At 37.3% G+C, this 22936-nt stretch overlaps 2 protein-coding genes across 2 annotated transcripts; both read left to right on the top strand.

Annotated features, from left to right (window-relative positions):
- Positions 1-4062: 4062 nt before the first annotated feature.
- On the top strand, positions 4063-4917 carry LOC124971183 (vomeronasal type-1 receptor 90-like). Its single transcript, XM_047534969.1, has one exon. The coding sequence runs from the start codon at positions 4063-4065 to the stop codon at positions 4915-4917; it is 855 nt and encodes a 284-aa protein (XP_047390925.1).
- A 3642-nt stretch (positions 4918-8559) lies between these two features.
- LOC124971182 (vomeronasal type-1 receptor 90-like) lies at positions 8560-16470 on the top strand. Its single transcript, XM_047534968.1, has 3 exons — positions 8560-8633; positions 13085-13162; positions 15528-16470. Exons 1-3 carry the CDS (start codon positions 8560-8562, stop codon positions 16468-16470), a joined length of 1095 nt encoding a protein of 364 aa, XP_047390924.1.
- Positions 16471-22936: the final 6466 nt, after the last annotated feature.

The raw sequence follows: 22936 nt of genomic DNA, 5'->3' as shown, positions 1-22936 counted from the left end.
TTGAACTTAGGTTAAAAAATGAAAGAATGAGTGTAATCTATGTAAATGGGAACATTCAGATCCCTCAAACAGGTGTATCCAGTGAGTTGAGAGAAAAGTTTTGAGTTTGACTCTACCCAGGTTGCTAGTATCCATCAGAGAATAAAATAAAAGTAAGAGACAGGTGACAGGTTCCACTGGGGAAGCCACAGTTCTGTTTTCTCCGGTGGGATCTCGTCACCCTCTTACAGATGCTAAAATTAAAGGTCTACAGAGAAGTGAGTTAAAGATATCCTTTCCTTAAAACTACAGGATCAGCTCAGGTCCCCTGCCTCTCCATGCAACCTGCCAAGGTAACTGCTTCTCTATGCCTCAGATGCAGAATCAGTAGATGAGTAGGCTTCTGTGATTTAGATGAATAATCAAAATAGTCAAATTATATGCTACATTCTTTGGAGGCCCTTAAATTTCTATATTGCTATACACATACTCAAACTTCAAAGGCTTGTTTTCCCTAGAATGTAAAGGTACATTTTTATTTTAATAGATGTAGCCCTTAATTTGGTGACTCGTGAACATTCCTGAATTTTTCTCATAAGAAAGGATGATTTAATGTAAATTATTTTTGGTTCCCCTCTATTTCTAAGACTGCTGTTAGTTTAATCTTTTGCTATATCAGTTCTCAAAGTACAAAGTATTATATTGTCTGGTTATTTGGTATTTCAACATTACAAATTCATATTCATATTGAGCAAGGAAAAAATGTTTTATCCCTGGAATTTTATTTTACAAACTTCATTTTTCTTCTCATTTCCATTAGTCAATTCTAAATATTATTTAAATATTTCCTTCTATGCCTGAGATAATGAGAAATAATTATACATCAAAACACTTTTGGATTAATTTGAAGGAAATATTTTTGTTCAAATATTTACTTACAACATTTAACCTCACATTTCTATAAACTATCAAGTAGAATTTTCTTATGCAGATATATTTTGTCTCAGTTTTGATCTCACAAATGTAAACCAATGGTGTGTTGGTGGCCAGGAGGTTTCAAACTGGATCAGTGGCCAGGTTCCACAACTGATTAAGAGATACAACCAAGTTGCAAGAGTTGTGATCACACCTGGTTTTTAAAAGTCATAGGTGTCCTATCTCCAATATGTGAAGCAGAATGGGGACATTAGTAGAGAATGGATGGTGAATTGGACCTGTATAACAGTAATCCAAAATGTCCTTTCATTTACCTAATGCACACCACTGAATGAAAACATATAACTTAGTATTTACATGACATGCTGTAATGAAAACATATAACTTAGTATTTACATGACATGGTGTGTCCATATTGCACCTGAGAAAACAGTTATATCCTTCTCCCTTTATCTATTCCAGCCTGTAACTGTTCACACACTGGACACTGTAGCCCAAGTTGGTGATCAATTCTGCTGACAGCCATTCTCCATATCTACTGTTGTCCTCAAACTGGCTGCAGTGCACTGATTTCAGCATTGTTTACTAGCTTCTGGCCCATTTGATGATAGCACATATCTTAGGGTTGTCCATGATTTGGACAATGGCAGAATGCACAATGATTAAATGAAGACTTCCTTGATCAGGTCAGGAGGGGCAGTCTGCACAGAGTTATCTTTCCCTCATGGGATCTTCACAGTGTCAGCTCTAAGGTACCAAGGGTGTGACATTTTAAAGATGCAGATGTCTTTTTACATTTTTCTCCACTTTTTTATTCACAAATCTGCCCACTTAGTCTTTCCTTGTTTTCTCAATATGACCTCTCTGAATGTGAACTGTTTCTGAAATTTCTTTCCACATTATATTTCTGTGACTCATATCACCATATTCAGAACCTCCAATGTAAGAACAGGTTATTTTCTCCAGTGTTAAAATCATGGTTTGAGACTTGGCACTTTTAGGGGAGCCAGGTACTACTTCAGCATTCTCTCCCTAGATCTCAGATTGAGGAGGGAATCCTGGGTCATCCTGATGATGGAAAGGCCTCACACATACTGCACCCTTATCTCCTAGAGTGAGTAGTACTGGCAAATGTGAGTAGGGTGAGGCACAGGGAGAGCGCAGGCTAAGAGATGTCTTATTATCTTGCTTTTATAAAATAATCATGTTTCAGGAATTTTTCTAATAAAGCTGATAAATTAGTTCAGAAGAAGAAACATTACATTCTTTTTAATACAACTACATGTAAAATGTATAGGAGTGCACTGTAAGTCTCACTAACACACATGCGTGATGTGCACCATGCTGTAATAGTGAGATGCTTCTTTGCTTGCTGCCTCCTGGTGCTCCAGGGGAGTTAATGCATGTGGGGGACTCCTGAGAGCATCCGACTCTGCCACTTTCTTGATCAGTAATGTGAGCAAGGAGATAAAGTTTTCCACCTGCAACTAGGAAATTTGTCCTATAGAAAATTTGTAATCTTCCCACTTGTTTTCATGTAATGCTCCATGGAAAACACAATTACGTTTCTGTGCTTGAAATTCCCTGCCACCAACTTACTCAGTCCCTCCCTCCCATGGTGATGCAGGCAAGACTGCAGTCCCCTTGGCAATGCCTAAAACCAGAGCCCTGTGCACTCAGTCAATAGCTAAATCAGATAGAGCTTTTCTGTGTTTTTCAGTACTGTACAGTTTATGGTCTTAACTGATTGAAATTTAATTTGCACAAACCTGTATTTCATAACATGGTAGAAGGGATAATAATTATTTCATTTTCTGTAACTTCTAAGGGGAATCTTCAAATGTTACATATAAAGTTCATATTGTTTTAAAGGATTTTGGGATCAAAATGTCAGGGTATATTTTGTTTAAAGTATGCACACAGGAATAGTCCAAATTTATTCATAGCTACGTGGAAGACCCAGAAACCATGTAGTGTCATGCCTACTCATTACCATGTGTGACTTAAAATGCAGACACTTCTAGACCATTATATTAGTATTTTTCTTCTGTTTTTCTTGAACCTACATGCTTCATTGATATACAGCATAATTAAAATTGAAATGAAGATTGTACCTTTATTCTGTAGGGAGATATTCCATGAGAATGTCATCATCTCATTACCATTTGCTCACTAAAAGAAAATATGAAAGCTCTCTCCCTTATGTAAACTCCCTTCTCAGGGTCAAGTTGGATTCCTTTCTCCTAATGAAAATGCTAAAATGTGTGACCCCATGAATTGTGCTGGCATCATGGTGCATGCCTGTCATCTCAGTGGCTTGGGAAGCTGATGCAGGATGATTGTGGGTTCAAGGCCATCTTCATCAACTTACTGAGGCCCTAAGAAACTTAGTGTGACCCTGCCTCACAATAAGAACAGTACAGGTAATGTGACTCAGTGGGTTATTGTGTTTGGGTAAAAGCTTTGTTTAGAGAAAAACATAGAATGTGATTACAGTCCACCCTTTGTCCATATGCCAAAAGTCAACAGTAGAGAAATTTTCTAACAATATCCTGCTAACAAGTGATGGTCCATCCCTCTTAGATATAGTTTGTCTGGCATAATCAAGTGAATTTAAAATAGTATAAGTGGTTAAGAAACCTGGGTTCAATATCCAGTATCAACATATATATTAATTATTAATTTTCAAAACTCTGATTTCAGAGTCAACATTTTGATATTTGTAAACTGGTGATGAAAAACGCAGATTAAAGGACACAGAAATTATAGAAAAGCACAAGACCACTTCATGGACACCCTTTCTTTGAGAGTTCTATTTAGACATTCCTGCAATCTGTCTCACTTGAATTCACTTCAAATGCAACATACTGGGCTTCATATCAGGTTGCTGAATATAGTAAGAAAAATTAATAGTGGTTCTACTTATGTGAAAGAATAGAGGTAAACAGAAGATGCTATACTTGAGTATTGAGAAAGTTTGGAAAGGGTGCATTAAAAAGGTACCCATATATTTTGATGTGGGCTGTCTTGTTGGTTGAGAATGTTGAAGATGGTAATAATTGTGATGAAGAGAGTTTACATTCCTTTTCTCCTCAGACATTAATTTTGGACTTCTTTCCACCAGAAAAAAAAATGACAAAGAGGAGCATGCTTTATACTTTTATTGTTGTAAGAAATGCCCTTTTTTCTCAAATTGTCATTGGGATCACAGCCAATGTCTTCCTCCTTCTCTTTCACATCCTAAAATACCTTCTCCAGCACAGGCCCAAGCCCACTGATCTTACCATCACTCACCTGGCCCTCATTCATCTGCTGATGCTATTAATCAGGACATTCCAGGATATAGACATTTTTGGGATTCATGACATTTGGGATGACATCGCATGTAAAGCAGTTGTCTACCTGTACAGGCTGATGAGGAACCTGTCTGTTAGCACCACCTGCCTGCTGAGTGTTCTTCAGGCTATCACCCTCAGCCCCAGAAGCTCCTTTCTGGCAAAGTATTTTAGTATTTTAGTCTCCATGAATGGTCCCACCAACGCAACCTCAGGATTTTACTTTGCCTCTGAATCCTGCCCTATTTCCCCCACAGATCAGTACTTCAAGACCTTATTTGCCCTGATAGGAATACTCCGGGATATTTTCCTCATAGGGTTCATGGCCCTCTTCAGTGTGTACATGGTGACCCTCTTGTGCAGGCATAAGAGGCAGTGCCAGCACCTTCACAGCACCAGCCTGTCTCCAAGGGCATCCCCAGAGCTGAGGGCCTCCAGGACCATCCTGCTGCTCATGGGATTCTTTGTGGTCATGTACTTTGTGGACTGCATTTTCTCATCCTCCTCTGGAATGATGTGGAAGAATGACCCAGCATGGCTTGGGGTACAGATGCTGATGGGCAATGACTATGCCACCATCAGTGCTTTGATGCTAATCAGCACTGAAAAATGGACAATCAAGTTCTTCCAATCCACACTGGGAAAGGAGAGTAAATGTTTTTGCTGAGCGGGGTAAACCCTCCTTTTTGCATCCCACATTGTTTATTTCTGAATTTCCAAAAATGTGTTGATGTTGAAAAAACATGTGAAGGTTATAGAGGTTGAACTTGAACATTTGTTCTTTGTGAAGATACTAAAATACACCAGGTACAGATGTACATACTTGTCATCCCAGCGACTCTTGAGCTTGAGGTGGGAGGATCACAAATTTAAGACCAGACTCGGCAACTGAGACTCTGAACAACTTAGCAACACCCTGTCTCAAAATAAAATATACAAATGGCTGGTATGTGGTTCAGTGTTGAAGTGCCTGTGGGCTCAATCCCTATTTTCCACCCCTCAAAATTATTCATTCTCCCAAATGGGCTGTTTTGTTACTGGTCATAACTAAAGCAGATATCTTTCACTTCCAAAAGTTTACAAAGCGTTTTGAACCTTGGATGGAAAAATGTATTTTGAAAGAATAATTCTCTTTACTCATAGCAAGAGAAAACTCTTCTTTAAGTACAAATCTTTTCATGTGCATGATTCATTTATTTTACTAAACCAGAAAACAGGATAATAAAATTTCCTGAATGTTAACTCCAGAAACTTTTTAAATCATAATTGTACCTTTTATTCTTCTTGTATTTCTTTTCAATTGCATTTTTGTGTTTTAATTTTTGTCAGTTTTATTTTATGTTAATGTGAATGATAAACCAACAGCAGGGTAGGAAAGACAGCAGTAGCTAATCAGCAGTCACAGTAATTTTGGTGACAGGAAAGGTAACTCCTTGAGGGGAAACCAAACTTACCTGGCTACCTTGTCTGACAGATTTGCCTCTTTGATGCTGTGAAAAGACTAATTTTGTTGGTCATAGTTTGTGAGCTACCACTCAATGTGTCCTCATGTTTGATGTTCAATTTGTCTGATTAGTAACCACAAAAAATTATGCCACATTCTTGGTTGAGGAACATGAGGCCAAACCTGGGGAACAGAGCACATGTGTCATGACCTGGTGACCCCACACTATGGATACCTGCACTTGTATGTCATTCTTTATTAAGACAATAAACTCAAAGTTCTATATTTAGCCAACCTGAGTCTTTAAAAATGAATTGCCTGAGTGTGTAACTTTTCTCTTGAAAAGATTCTTTAAATAAACAGATACTTAGACATGATTCTGGCTCTTTCCTAATCAATTTAATAAAATATAAAAAAAAGGTTAAGGTTGTTCAAACCATCTAATATCACTGCTTTCATGTACTGTTCAGACTGAAGCCTGATGCTTCTTTGCTTCCAAAAGCCCTCTGGTTACCTCACACTTGACCATGAATATGAATTTCACTCTCTTTTTGTCCTGTGGATTCTTATTCCTCACTCACATTGTGAAAAGTTTCCTGATTCTTAGAAGAGGTGTGTTGTTCCATCTCAGGAGTCAGTGGTCAACACATAGCAGGGGCTGAACATTTATAGTGCATTTAGTGACACTAGAACTTCCTGGAGAATAAAAAGAAATTGTCTTAAAATATATTTTACTTCTTATAATTATGGCCAGAATCAATAATTTAATATTTTACTTAACCTGAACAGAAATGCAAACCTGAAGGTGAGTTTGGAAATCCTAGAAGAATAATACCCCAAACCACATGGTCAGAGTGAGAGTGGACAGGGAAGATAGTCTTGCATTTTAAGGAGAGGACCCTCAGAGCCACTGGGAACCCATGTGAGGTAACTCTAACTGCAGAGTAGAACTATTAAAATATATGGAATGGATTTGAACTAACTTGAACTTCATTTTAAAAAGAGAGATTGGATGTAGTCTATGTGATTGGAAATCTTCTGATTCCTCACACAGGTGTGTCTGGTGAGTTTAGAGAAAAGTTTTGAGTTTGACTCTCCTTAAGTTGCTAGTGTCCATCAGAGAATAAAATAAAAGTAACAGACAGGTGACATATTCCACTGGGAAAGTCACAGTTCTGTTTTCTCCAGTGGGATCTTGTCACCCTCTTACAAATGATAAAATTAAAGTCCTACAGAGAAGTGAGTTAAAGACTTCTGTTTCTTAAAACTGCAGGATCAGCCAGGTCCCCTGACTCTCCAGGCAACCTGCCTGGGTAAGTGCCTTTCTATTGCTCAGATGCAGCATCAGTGTGTGAGTAGACTTCTGTCATGTAGAAGAATAATCAAAATGGCCACATTATATGTCATCTTATTTGTTGACCATAAATTATGCATTCTACTCTATCCATACTCAACACTGCAGAGGTTTGTTTTCCCTAGAATGCAAAGGGAAATTTACTTTTTAATAGTTGTAGCCCTTAATTTGGTGACTCTTGAACATTTCTAGATTTTTCTCTTAAGAAATTATTATTTAAACTAATCACTTTTTTGGTTCCCATCTATTTCTAAAACTGGAGTGAGTTACACTTTTTGCTGTATCAGTTTTCAAGTACATAGCATTATATTGTCTGGTTATTTTCTGCTTTAGCATTGATAATTCATATTCTTATTCACCATGAAAGGGATAAGTTTTACTCCCTGAATTTTATTATACATACTTGTTTTTCCTTCTATTGCCTCCATCAGTCAGTTCTAGATGTTATTTCATCATTTAATTCTGTGCCTAAAAAAATGAGAACTAATTATACTCTGAAAACTTTTAAATTTATCAATAGGAAGTAATATTTTGGTTTAAATCATTTACTTCTAGTTTCACCTCTCTAAATATCAAGTAGCTTTTTCTTATGCAGGTATATCTTGTCTCAGTTTTGATCTCAGAATTGTAAACCAGTGGTGCTCTTGCTGCCAGAAGGTTTCAAGCTGGAGCAATGACCAGGGGCTGAAATTACTTAAGTGATACAACCAAGTGGCAAGAGTTTCAATTACCCCTGGTTCCTAAGATCCATAGGTGTCCTCTTGACTATGTCCAGGAGAAAGGGGACATTGGCAGAGAATGTATGGTGAACTTGAACTGTATGTTAATGGCAAACCAAATACGCCCTTTCAATATCTAATGCACAACACTAAATGAGGACATAAACTACAGTATTTACATGACATGCTTTGGTGTGTCCACATTGCACATGAGAAAACAGATATGTCCTCCTCCCTGTATCTCCTTTATCCTGTAACTGTCCACACACAGGACATAGTAGCCAAGCAGCTGTTTGCTTCTGCTGAGAGCCATGCTCCTTATCTACTACCATCCTCACACTGGCTGGGATGCACTAATTTTGGCAATGTTGGCTAGTTTATGGCCCATTTGATTATTGCACATATCTCAGGGTTGTCCCTGATTTGGAAAATGGCAGAATGCACAAAGTTTAGGTGAAGGCTTCCTTGGTCAGGGCAGGAGGGACTCTGCACTGAGTTACCATTCACTTGAAGGGATCTCACACTTCCAGTTCTATGGGACCATGGGGAGATTTTTAAAGAAGCAGATATCTTTTCATATTGTTTCTCCACTTATGTTTATTCACAAATCTACCCAATTAGACTTTCCTTTTTCCTCCCCATTGTGACTTCTCTGACTGTGACCTGTTTCTGAACTTCTATTTCACATTGTTTTCCTGTGACTTATGTCACCATACTTAGAATATCCAGTGTGAGAACAGGTTTTCTTCAGTGTTTAAATCATGGTTTGGAATTTCACACATTATGGGAGTCATGTGCTACTTCAGCTTCTTCTCCTTAAGAGCTCACATTGAGGAGGAAATCCTGGATCATGCTGATGATGGAAGGTACTTCCATGCTGCACCCTGATCACCTAGAGTGAGTAATACTGGAGGGAGGAGTGGGGTGAGGCTCAGCTGAAAAGGACAGGCTAAGGAGATTCCATATAACTTGCTTTTATTAAATATTCATGTATTTCAGGAAGTTCTCTAATAAATTTGATAAATTAGTTCAGAAGTAGAAACATTACACTTTTAAAATACAACTAAATGTGTAATGCATAGAAGTGAACTGTAGCTCTCACTAATACACATGTGTAATCTGCACCATTTGGAGACAGTAAGATGCTTCCTTGTCAGCTGCTTCCTGGTGCTCCAGGGGAGTTAGTGCCTGTGGGGGACTCCCAAGAGCATTCAACTCTGCCACTTTCTTTAATCAGCAATGTGCACAAAGAGATAAGGTTTTCCAACTGTAAGTAGGAAATGTCTCCTACAGAAAAAAAAATGTAATGTTCCACTGGTTTTCAGGTAATGCTTCATGGGAAACACAATTCCCTTCCTGTGTTTGCAAATCCAAGGCACTGCCTCACTCTGTCCATCCCTCCTATGACAATGCAGACAGAATGCAATCCCCTTGGCAATGCCAAAAACCAGGTCCCTGTGCCCTCAGTCAAAAATAAATAAGATAGGGCATTTCTCTAATTTTTTCAGTACATTTAATTTTCTTCAACTACATGAAAATGAGTTAAACACAAACCTCTATTTCATAACCTGATAGAAGATAATCATAATTATTTCATTTTTTGTAGATTTTAAAGGGATTCTTCAAATGCTACATATCCAGTTCATATTGTTTTAAAGGAACTTTGGAATCAAAATATCAGGGTATATCTTATAACTTGTTTCAATATGCACACAGGAATGGGCCCAATCTATTCATAGCTACATGGAAGAAACAGAAATCATGTGGTGTCATGACTACTAAGAATCATCTTAGGTCAAATACTCTCAGTTTCTGATTTTCCACAGGTTTGTTAGGCACAGCTAAGTCTTTGCTAGGCTCAGGTAGGTTTACATGGACCTTACTCTGAACTCACGGAACTGGGTTTCCTGTTCCCACTAGCTCCACCACATGGAAGTCCAAGATTGCTCCTAGATTGGTTCATAACAGGTGACTGATAAACTCAGGTAGGCTTCATCTTAGATCCATTTAATGAGTTGAAGAGGCTTTGATTCAGCTAGGGCAAACTGCCCTTCCAGATTCAAGAGTTTTCACTCTAAGTCTCAGGGAAAAATTGTATTTCTAATATTTCCACCTCTTGAGTTCTGAGTGGCAGAGCTAGGAGAAATGCTGCCTCACTCCAATCTGAAATCTTGCCCCTCAGTCAAACTTAATTTTTCTTTTCCAAAACCAACTCTGTCTTGTGTTGATTTCTTCTTTTTAATGCAGCACTTGGAACATCCCTAGGTCCTCATGTATTCTAGCCAAGTGCTGTGCCACAGAGCTCCATTCACAGCCCCTACTGCCTCATAATTTCAATATTTCTTATGCAAAAAAATACCTTGAAGCTCATAAACTTACATTTTGCTGGCATAATTTTGGTGATATGACAGGTAGCTGCTTGAGGAAAAACCAAACTTCCCCAGCTACCTTATCTGACAGATTTGCCTCTTTGATGCTGTGAAAAGACAAAATTTTGTGAGCTACCACACAATGTGTCCTCCTTTTTGAAGCTCAATCTGTGTGATTAGCAACCCCAAAATCTATGCCACATTCCTGGTTAGGAAACTTGAGGAAAGACCTGAGTGAGGATCTCATTGCCTGGTGACCCCCAAACTATGGATATCTGCACTTGTATGGCAATAAACTCAATGTTCCATATTTAGCCTAACTAAGGCTTTAAAAATGAATTGCCTGAGTGTGTAACTTTTCTCTTGAAAAGCTTTTTGAATAGATAAATACTTTAGTCATGCTTCTGGTTTCTTCCTAATTAATTTAATAATATATAAAATGTCAAGTGCTGTTTAAATTGTCTCATATCACTGCCTTCATGGACTGTGCAGATTTGAAGACTAAGGCTCCTCCACTTCCAAGAGACCTCTGTTCACATCACACTGGACCATGAATATAAATTTCTGTCTCTTTTTGTCCTATGGATCATCATTCCTCACTCAAAAAATAAGAAGTTTCCTGATCCCTAGAAGAAGTGTGTCGTTACATCTCAGGAGTCAGTGGTTATCAAATAGCAGGGGCTATACATTTATAGTGCATTTAGTGACACTAGAACTTCTTGGAGAATAAAAAGCATTGTCTTAAAATATTATTTACTTCTTGTAATTATGGCCAGAATTGATAATTTAATATTTTATTTAACCTGAACAGAAATGCAAACCTGAAGGTGAGTTTGGAAATCCTACAAGAAGTAATACCCCCAAAAACATGGTCAGTGTGAGAGTGGACAAGGGAAGATAGTCTTGCATTTTAGGGAGAGGACCCTCAGAGCCACTGGGAACCCACGCAAGGTTACCACAAACCCCAGAGAATAAGCATTACAATATATGGAGTGAATTTAAACTAACTTGAACTTAGGTTAAGAAAATGTAATAATGGGTGTAATCTTCATGATTGGGAGCCTTCAGATCCCTCACACAGGTGTACCCAGTGAGTTGAGAGAAAAGTTTTGAGTTTGACTCTCCCCAAGTTGCTAGTATCCATTGGAGAATAAAATAAAAGTAACAGACAGGTGACATATTCCACTGGGAAAGCCACAGATGATTTCTTCAGTGGAATCTTGTCACCCTCTTCCAGATGCTAAAATTAAAGCCCTACAGAGAAATGAGTTAAAGACTTCCTTCCATTAAAACTGCAGGATCAGCTCAGGTCCCCTGATTCTCCATGCAACCTGTCTAGGTAAGTGCCTTTCTATTCCTCAGATGCAGCATCAGTGTGTGAGTAGGTTTCTGTGATTTAGATGAATAATCAAAACAGTCAAATTATATGCTACAATCTTTGGTAGCCCTAAATTATGTATCCGGCTTTACCAAAACTCAAAAGTTCAGAAGCTTGTTTTCCCTAGAATGTAAATGTAATTTTTTATTTTAGTAGATGTAGCCCTTTAATTTGGTGACTCATGAACATTTCTGGATTTTTCTCATAAGAAATTATTGTTTAAAGTAAATAATTTTTGTTTCCCATCTATTTCTAAGACTGCAGTGAATTTAATTGTTTTGCTATATCAGTTCTCAAAGTACATAGTGTTATGTTGACTGGTTATTTGATATTTCAGCATTACTAATTCCTATTCATATTAAGCAAGGAAGAAATAAGTTTTATCCCCTGAATTTTATTATATATACTTCATTTTCCTTCTAATTTCCATGTCAATTCTAAATATTATTTACATATTTCCTTCCATGCCTGAGATAATGAGAAATAATTAACATTATTAATTAATATTAACATCAAAATACTTTTGTGTTACTTGGAAGGAATAGTATTTTTTGTTCAAATTATTTACTTACAACATTTAACCTCACATTTCTATAAACTATCAAGTAGCATTTTCTTATGCAGATATATTTTGTCTCAGTTTTGATCTCACAAATGTAAACCAATGGTGTGTTGGTGGCCAGGGGGTTTCAAGTTGGATCAGTGGCCAGGTTCCACAACTGCTTAAGAGATACAATCAAGTAGCAAGGGTTGTGATCACACCTTGTTTCTAAAAGCCATAGGTGTCCTATCTCCAATATGTGAAGCAGAATGGGGACATTAGTAGAGAATGGATGGTGAACTGGACCTGTATAACAGTAATCCAAAATGTCCTTTCATGTAGCTAATGTACACCACTGAATGAAAACATGTAGCTTAGTATTTACATGACATGCTTTGCTGTATCCATATTGCACCTGAGAAAACAGTTATATCCTTCTCCCTTTATCTCTTCCAGCCTGTGAGTGTTGACACACAGGACACAGTAGCCCAAGTTGGTGATCACTTCTGCTGAGAGCCATCCTCCAGATCTACTGCTGTCCACACACTGGCTGGTGCGCACTAATTTTGGCACTGCTTACTAGCTTCTGGCCCATTTGATGATAGCACATATCTTCGGGTTGTCCATGATTTGGACAGTGGCAGAATGCACAATATTTAAGTGAAGACTACTTTAGTCAGGGCAGGAGAGGGAGTCTGCACAGAGTTATCTTTCCCTCATGGGAACCTCACATTGTCAGCTCTAAGGGACTATGTGTGTGACATTTTAAAGAAGCAGATGTCTTTTTACATTTTTCTCTACTTGTTCATTCACAAATCTGCCCACTTAGTCTTTCCTTGTATCCTTATTGTGACCTCTCTGAATGTGAACTGTTTCTGAAATTTCTTTCCACATTATTTTTCGGTGACTCATGTCACCATATTTGGAACCTCCATTGTAAGAACAGATTATTTTCTCCAGTGTTAAAATCATGGTTTGAGACTTGGCACTTTAGGGGATCCAGGTGCTACTTCAGCATTCTCTCCCTAGATCTCAGATTGAGGAGGGAATCCTGGATCTTTCTGATGATGGACAGGCCTCACACATGCTGCACCCTGACCTCCTAGAGTGAGTAGTACTGGCAAATGTGAGTGGGCTGAGGCACAGGGAGAGCACAGGGTAAGAGAAATACTATTATTTTGCTTTTATGAAATAATCATGTTTCAGGAATTTTTTAAATAAAACTAATAAATTAGTTCAGAAATAGAAACATTACATTCTTTTTAATACAACTACATGTAAAATGTATAGGAGTGCACTGTAGTTCTCACTAACACACATGTGTGATGTGCCCCATGTTGGAACAGTGTGATGCTTCCTTACTTGCTGACTCCTGGTGCTCCAGGGGAGTTTATGCATGAGGGGGACTCCTGTGAACATCTGACTCTGCAACTTTCTTTGATCACTAATGTGAGCAAACAGATAAAGTTTTCCAACTAGGAAATTTGTCCTGTAGAAAAATTTGTAATATTCCCACCTGTTTTCAGGTAATGTGCTATGGAAAACTCAATTCCTTTCCTGTGTTTGAAGTTCCATACCACCAACTTGCTCAGTCCCTCCCTCCCATGGTGATGCAGGCAAGACTCAATCCCATTGTCAATGCCGAAAACCAGAGCCCTGTGCCCTCATTCAATAGCTAAATCAGAGCCTTTCTCTAATTTTTCAGTGCTCTACATTTTATGTTCTTAACTGCACCAAACTCAATTAAACACAAACCTGTATTTCATAACATGATAGAAGGGAATCATAATTATTTCATTTTCTGTAACTTTTAAGGGGAATCATCAAATGTTTCATGTTGAGTTCATATTGTTTTAAAGAATTTTGGGATCAAAATATCAGGGTATATATTATTATTGCTTTAAGTATGCACACATGATTTTATTCAGAGCTACATGGAAGACACAGAAACCGTGTAGTGTCATGCCTACTCATATCCATCTGTGACTTAAAATGTAGAGACTTCCAGACTATTATATTAGTATTTTTCTTTTGTTTCTCTTGGATATAACAAGGAAGCAAATCTTCTACTGAATATATGAATAAAGAAAACATTTTTTTCTTACTAACTTTATCAGTTGTAAGAGATTAAAATTTTCTAATGTCACTAATTATTTTCAATTTTAGACAAAGTCACTTTTTTAAAGATTTCAAAGCAAGTATTTAACTGGAATTGAAATACTTAATTTGTCTTGACTTCTTGTCATTGTTGATAACCCTTAGTAATTCATATTGTAACAATAATTTTAGAGTAGCAGTGAAAATAACAGTCTTACCTCTTGTTTTACAGGATAAAATTTGGGAATGTGTTAGTAATCTCATTGTAAATGTTACATTCTTCATAAATATACAGAATAATTAAAATTGAAATAAAGAATGTACCTTTATTCTGTAGAGAGATATTTCATGAGAACATCATCATCACATTACCATTTGCTCACTAAAAGAAAATCTGAAGCATGTTCTTGTATGTAAACTCAATTCTCAGGATGAAGTTGGATTCCTTTCTCCAAATGAAAGCTCTAAAATTCATGACCCTGTAAATTGTGCTGGCATCATGGTGCATGCCTATAATCTCAGCAGCTTGGGAAGCTGATGCAGGATGATTGTAGGTTCAAGGTCACCCTCATCAACTTACTGAGGCCCTAAGCAACTTAGTGTGACCCTGTCCCACAATAAAATAAGAAGTGCTGTAATGTTGTTCAGTGGGTAAGTGTGTTTGGGTAAAATCTCTGGTTAAAAAAAATAATACTTTCCACCCTTTCTCCATATGCCCAAGAGTGCACAGAAAAGATATTTTGTAATAGTATCCTGCTAGTAAGAGATGGTCCTTCCCTATTAGATATAGTTTTTTTCTGGCATAATCAGATGTATGTAAAATAGTATAAGTGGTTAAAAAACCTGGGTTTTTGATACTGATAACCACTATCAAAATATATATTGATAATTTCAAAAACTCTGATTTTAGAGTCAACATTTTTATATTTGTCTGTAAAGTGGTGATGAAAAATGCAGAATAAAGGATGGAAAGTATAGAGCAGCACATGGCCACCTCATTGGCACCCTTGGAGTTCTATTTGGACATTCCTGCAATCTGTCTCACTTGAATTTACTTCAAATGTGATACACTGAGCTTTATATCAGGTTGCTGCACACACTAAGAAAAGTTAATAATGCCTGACTTATGTGAAGCAATAGAGGTAAACAGAAGATGCTATACTTCAGTACTGAGAAAGTTTGGAAAGGGTGCGTTAAAAGGTACCCATATATTTTGATGTGGGCTGTCTTGTTGGTTGGGAATGTTGAAGATGGTAATAATTGAGATGAAGAGAGCTTATCTTCCTTTTTTCCTCAGATATTGACTATATACTTATTTCTGCCAGAAAAAAAAAATGACAAAAAGCAGCACACTTTACAATTTTATTGCTATCAGAAATGCCTTTTTTTCCCAAATTTTCATTGGGATCACAGCCAACGTCTTCCTGCTTCTCTTTCACATCCTAAAATACCTTCTCCAGCACAGGCCCAAGCCCACTGATCTGACCATCACTCACCTGGCCCTCATTCATCTGCTGATGCTATTAATCAGGACATTCCAGGATATAGACATTTTTGGGGTTCATGACATTTGGAATGACATCACATGTAAAGCAGTTGTCTACTTGTACAGGTTGATGAGAGGCCTATCTCTTAGCACCACCTGCATGCTGAGTGTCCTTCAGGCCATCACCCTCAGCCCCAGAAGCTCCTTTCTGACAAAGTTCAAACTGACATCTCCGCAGCAGAGTCTGTATTGCTTTCTCATTCTCTGGGTGTTCGACATGTTCATTAATGTTCGTATTTTAGTCTCCATGGGAGGCACCACCAATGCGACATCAGGTTTTCCTTTTGCATCTGAATTCTGCTCCATTTCCCCAACAGGTTACTACTTCAAGACCTTATTTTCCCTCATGGGAATAATTCGGGATATTTTCCTTGTAGGGCTCATGACCCTTTCGAGTGTGTACATGGTGACCATCTTGTGCAGGCATAAGAGTCAGTGCCAGCACCTTCACAGGACCAGCCTGTCTCCAAGGGCATCCCCAGAGCTGAGGGCCACCAGGACCATCCTCCTGCTCATGGGTTTCTTCATGGTCATGTACCTCGTGGACTGCTGTATCTCTTCTTCTTCTGAAAAGATGCTGAAAAAAGATCCAGCCCACCTTGGAGTCCAGATGCTGATGGGCAATGGCTATGCCACCATCAGTGCTTTGATGTTAATTAGCACTGAAAAGCGGATAATCACATTCGTCCAATCCACATTGGGAAAGATGCAGAAATGTTTATGCAGTGTTGGGTATATCCTTATTTTGTCAACAAACATTGTTTATTTCTGAATTTCCAAAAATTTATTCATGTTAAAAAAAACATAAAAGAGGTTGATGGAGGTTTAAGCTTGAATATTTGTTCTTTGTGAAATTGCTAAATCAAACCAGATACAGTTGTACACAACTTGTCATTTCAGTGACTCATGAATTTGAGGTGGGAGGATCACAAATTCAAGGGCAGCCTCAGCAACTGAGAAAGTAAGCAACTTAGCAAGACCCTGTCTCTAAATAAAGTATACACATGACTGGGATGTGGTTCAGTGTTTAAATGCCTCTGGGCTCAATCTCTATTTCCCACTCCCCAAAAATAAGATGCTGAAGCACAAATGGGTTGTTTTTTACTAGTCATGACTAAAGCAGGTATTTTTCACTGTCCAAAAGTTTACAAAATGTTTTCACCCTCGGCTAGAAGAAAGCATTTTGAAATAATTATTCAGTTTTCATAGTAAGGGAAAGATCTTGTTTAAGTACAACTGTTTACATGCCTGAAATAATTAGTGTTATGATTCATTTATTTTATTATAGCAGAAAACAGGATAATGAAATTTCCTTCATGTTAACTCCAAGAGTTTTTCTAATCATAATTGAACATTTTATTCTCCATGTTTTTATTTTAAATTGCATTTTTCATTTTAAATTTTGACTATATGATTTTGTTTTATTGTGAATGATAACCCCATAGTGAGGGTAAGAAAGACAGCAACAGCAAATCAGTCATCAGAGTCATCAGAGTATAGAACTCATATATTTTGGAAACAGATGATCTAACCAATGTCCCAGTTCTCCTATTGGTGGAGTGGCCTTGAATTTGTGGGCTAACTCTTTCATCCTCAGTTGTATAATGCAGACAGTATCTGTTTTGAGGTTATGATGTGGATGAGAATTGACAGCAGTGTTCTCTTTGGCAGCATGTATCCTGATATTGGCACAGTGGAGAGGAGATTGGCATGGCCACTGCACAAGGGCAGGATGCAAATTTACAAATCATGCCACAATGAAAATATAAGAGTTACAGCTACTATCCGTGTATGCAGATTATCTGTATATATTAACTCTTTATTACCAATAGTAATGCTGTTGCAATAGTAGTATTACTATCCCCACTTAAGAGTGGAGGAAAGTAAGACTCAGATAAATTAAGTAAGTGAATTCCATAGGAAACATATGGAGAAATTCAGGATTTGAATACTGAAAGTCAGTCTGCAGGTCCTGGGCTTCCAGATCATAGCCAATAATCTGTACTGCTGCTAGAAAAATGATCATTTTGAACTGGCATACAGGAGTCACAACAAATGCTACAGACCACCAGGGACTGACATGCCAGCCACAGTCCTACATCCTTCCAGCTAAGAAATACAGCTGGATGATAGGTGACTGTTTTGACTTATGGCCTATCTACAGTAGTTAGGCTGCTGGATTGAACCCCACAAGGTCAATGTGAAAACTTTTCAGTGACAGAATTGTTTAACCCCTGGAGGACAGCCCAAGCCATCACCTTCCTTCTGGAGTAGCATGTGAAGATTTCAGTTCATTTCTGGGGATACTGTGGCGGACTCCCAAGGTCACTGGTCCACAAGACCCAAGATGCGACTGTTTCTCTTGACAGTTGAAATGTCCACTGCCATCCAAGAAACAATGTTAGGCATGGGAAGCACTTTTTGCATCCCTCATTGTAAGTTAAAAATACTGTACACTAGAAAATATTCAAATATTGTTTTCTGCTTTGAGATGGGACAACTAAAGAAAAAAGTCATTGTATCTTCCACATAGTTTTAGGAATACTGGCATCAACCACATGGCCAGAAGTTGCTGGGCAGGACAAATTTGTATTTGGCAGAATGGTTTGCTACTGAACAAATCCTTTCAAATTTGCATGTCATATTTGTTCAGTGTGGGACAGAGAGTCCACCTGTTCTTATCCCAGCACAGCACTTCCATTGCTGTGATAGGAGGAGCTTGGGCTTCCAATTTATGTGATTGACTAATTTTGAAATTGGGGAGGGAAAATGGAAGAGCTCTCTTTTGAATGCTCATGACTGGATACAGGTGGGCAAGTTCTAAATGCCTAGGATTGGATCTTATATCCCAATTAAAGCTAAATATTGTATTCTGAAAATGGACTACCAATCTATTTTATACAAGTACTCCATTTTACCTTTGATATGTTTGGACTTATTTGCAGTTTTCTTCTTCTAATCTTTTCTAATGCTGGAGCTTCCTAGATACATAAATATTTTGAATTGAAAATAGCCCAAGGTTATTGAACCATTTTTTTTCCTTTTTAGCAATTTGTATAGCCATCCTGGTGATTAGCAGCACTTGGGATGGTGTTTTCTGCCTCAGTTGAAGATTGTCTTCTTTGCATATCTGAACTAAATACAAGATGCCAGGCTGGAAGAGATGAATTGGGAACTCCAGATGAGGGTTCTGAGCAGAAATTTATAATAACCATACCAGCAAAAAAATAAAAATAAAAAAATACAGAGGCCAAGTTTGTTTATGATGGAGGTCAAAAAATCTTGAAGTTCTCAAATGGACTGAGATCAGACTTGTGACTCTAACAGAAATTTTCTAATATTTATCAGGCACTCCAGTATAAAAATCTTTCCTTCACAACATACCAGTTTCCCTTACTTTGGAAGGACTGACACAAATATACATCTCAATAACAATAAAAGAATGACTGTCTTATCCTTAAATGTCCATGTTTGGTCATGTCTAGGTTAGAGTCTCCTGTCAGATGTCTAAGACTAATTTGGTCAAACTTGAACTTTTTCCTTTCTACTGGAAGAGTCAGCTGAGATTTTTCAGAGATCACTCTTAGGAACTTGTGAAAAGTAACTTGACTCCTTCAGTTTTTTCTCTATCAGTTGTGCCACTTGTCAGATCTTACTGAGTAAATGTGGCTTCTATTGGATGTACTAGAAATGTTTCCCTGTTCAGTTACTCTCCACTCTGCAGAATGTGCTCTGATTACATTATTGTGTTCTGGGGTCCTTTTGATCTCTGAGATGGGGTAGTCAGGGGACTCACCAGAGCTGTAGGGCCCTAGAGGGATTCCACTCTTCCTTGGATCCTGGTTGACCTTAGAGAGAAAAGTTCAAAATATTGACCATTTTACTTCCTTAACTTTGGTCTCCATGGTTTCATTTTAAACACCTAACAGGTCAGTTTCACCAAACTTGAAGTAGCAGTACTACTTTTAACTTCAATGTATGTAATTTTATAGTGACCCCTTCAATTTGATTGGGGTCATTATTGGTGGAGGAATTCGATGTTATATTCTGTCTTATAGGTGATGGCTTACTCTCTCAACTCAGGTTTTTCTATTAGAAACAGTGCTTCTGCAAAACAACAGCAGGAATACTCACAAAGTTTTACAAGGAAAATACAAAAAGAAATTTAAAAGAACAAAACCATGCATACATAGTAGCTATAAACCAAAAAACATAAGTTTTATCCAAATCCTTTATTTAGTCATATATCACTGTTTTTTTTATTTTAGTTCACAGTATTCTTCACAAGAAAAATTGTACCTTTTGAACAGAACATTAATTGTGCTTAATTCTGTTCTATTTTGGAGACCTCCTAACTTGGTGTGATATGAGAGGTAGAGATTTACTTCAGGTGAGGTGGGAATCTTGACATATTTTAGGTAAATTGGTTTATTTCTGTATCTGATCTTTGCCTTTGTCTTAACAATCATTTTACAAAAGTCTCACATTTTATTTCCTGACTCTATCTGATTATCAGTTAACAATACAACATTACATCTGAAACATGAATCAAACAGAAAGTCTAACAGGGCTGTAAACAATAGCAAATCAGATTCTCCTTGTTATTTTCTAGAAGTCATTTAAATTACCATGTGTGTAAACAAAGATGACAACAAATTAAATATATATATGTATATATATATATAATATATATGTATATATATTATATATATAATATATCTTGATGATAATAGATTACCTTTATCCATTTTCAAAATATTAAATACCAATTTCATTGATTAATTCTTTATAAATCTAAATGGGACTGGTGCTACAGAAAATTTTAATTTGGAGAACACCAGCTTCATGTGATGTTGTCTTAAACTTTATATTTTTAAAAGGCCATTTACTTGAAGAACATGAATACATCTTACATGCAGAGAACCAGTAATGGCAAGAGTCATATTTACAGAGGTGTCCTTATTAAGTAAGTATACTCTGTTTAAAGTTTAAAACTGTGTTAAAATTTTACTTTAAAATTTATGAAATAATTAATATCTCAGATACATAACAGTTGTTTACTTAACCAGTTAGAAAACAATTATTTAAAAGACTTTAAAAGAGAAACATACTATAAGATTTTAAGACATAGTTTCCCTAAGAAAATCCAACAAATGCAAGAAATAATCTTGATAGATAAGCAGACCAATTTTTTAAGAAGCCCTTTTTCATAAAGATAGAGAACTGTAGTTGAATCACTTTGTGTTGAATAAAGAAAATTTACAACAAATTTTTGAGATTTACTTTCTACAAATTTTTTCAACTTACTAAAACATTGTACAACTTCTTTAAATCCTTAGCTTTGTCCTCAGTTTTACCTTGGACTTTAGAAAAAAAAATTAGTTTAAAATCCCTTCTAATTGTCCATACTAAAATATATTTCTATGCCTATATCTTTCTTATATGTCTTTTCTAGTGTCAGATCCTTTCTAAAATTTGCATTCTGAAAAAATCCTTATAAAAATTTTGAATTTAAACTAATCATTTCTTCATAATAATGTGAAACACTTTGTTTCACAGTATTAAATACAGTTGGAACTTGTGTACTCTTTGCATTGAGGATAACCCCTGTTAGAAGTTGAACTCTTAGTAACCTTGCTTTCAGTGAAAACCCAGAAACAAAACAGTCTTAAACTGTTTTCATATTTATTAACAACTTATGAAAACACCTTTATGAACTATAATCCCTTTAGGTTAAAACTTGTTTACACACATTCAACTTAGGTTACCCATGACAACCAAGGTATCAGATACATCTCAGTAACATTTCAAGTCAGTTTTTCCTGCCAGAGGAAAAGCTTTAAAGGCAAAGAACATTGTGCTTTAAATATTTTATAGATATCAATGTTCTCTTTATTGACTAGAAACCTGTGGGTTAGTAATCTTAAAGATATCTTTACTCATTTCTAGTTAACCAAGTGAAGTCATGTGAACTGAAAGGCATTAGAATTAATTACATTTTATTTAAAAAAAAGTATGAGTGCTCATTTACCTAAATAGTAATTTGGTAGCATGAAAGATATAGACAGAACTACACATCAGACACAACACAAAATACACAGAGGTGCACAGATATACATACAAATAGAAACAAGGTTTTTACATCTTTTCATCAGACTTTCAATTTCTATGGGTAGGAGGCAAATACACTCTCAGAATTAATCCATGAGAAATTGAAGTAGAGTCTGCTACAGATTTTGACCTTATAAGTCAGACATGGGAAGAGTCTGTGCTTTCCATTTTTCTTCCCTGTCGTTAGGCTAAGAATTTTTCCTGGAGACTTCTTGTACACCCCAAACTCCCAGAGTGTGAGTCCAAATAAAACATTATTTTATTCTCTTTGGTTTCTTTTTCCCTTTTGTCCAATAGTAACTTTCAATATTTGACCACAAGGCCCAGAGGACTATCTGGGGGAATTTGGGTGTCTTATGCTCTGCTGGCACCTCTTTCTCTAGACTAGAGTTTTGTTTAGCATCTAAACCCCCCTTTCTGGAGATTTCTTGCACTCATGTCTTTGTCATGCTCACAAAACCTCTGGGATTTCCTGACCATCAAAACAGTATTTCTTTCTGAAATACAGATTTTTCTACCTTGATCTGTGTATTAAGTTACCTGGAGGTACCTGGTCCCTTCTTCACATGGGCCCTTTCCCTCTATTGTGCACCCACTTTGGATTTGGGGTCCCATTGGCCTCAGGAATTGCAGTTTCCCTTTCCCATTCTGAAGTCACTACAGGAAAACATTGGGTCTGTCTCTGAGGAGGGAGTCTCCTCGACCTCCTGGGAGATGCATGTTTACTCATATCAGGTGCCAGTGTTGTTGGAAATAAGGACCCAGGGAAGACAGACATGACCTTTGAGAGTGGCAGAGGCTGCAGTTGTGCTGATCGGGTGGTGCCTGGTACTTGCTGTCCCAGGAGCTGCTTAAGGACTTCTCCTCACTCTGGGTGAGCCAGGTGTACACCAGAGCACAGGATGGGATAGGCAACCCACCATGTGCACTGTGAGTTCTCAGATGAGGCCTGGGCTTCAGCAGGCTCTGTGTGCACCAGAGAAGGGCAAGTTCTAAAATTAGGTGGTTTACTAGGGCCTGGAGGACGTTCACTACGAGTACTGTTGCCAGCACTGGCTTGAGGACCACATGTCCAATACAGTCATAGACCTGTACAGTTTTTTTTCTTTTTTTTTTTTACTTTTCTT

The sequence above is a fragment of the Sciurus carolinensis genome, chromosome 19 (assembly GCF_902686445.1).
Source record: "Sciurus carolinensis chromosome 19, mSciCar1.2, whole genome shotgun sequence".
Taxonomy (NCBI): domain Eukaryota; kingdom Metazoa; phylum Chordata; class Mammalia; order Rodentia; family Sciuridae; genus Sciurus; species Sciurus carolinensis.
This window is presented reverse-complemented; position numbering and strand designations above follow the sequence as displayed.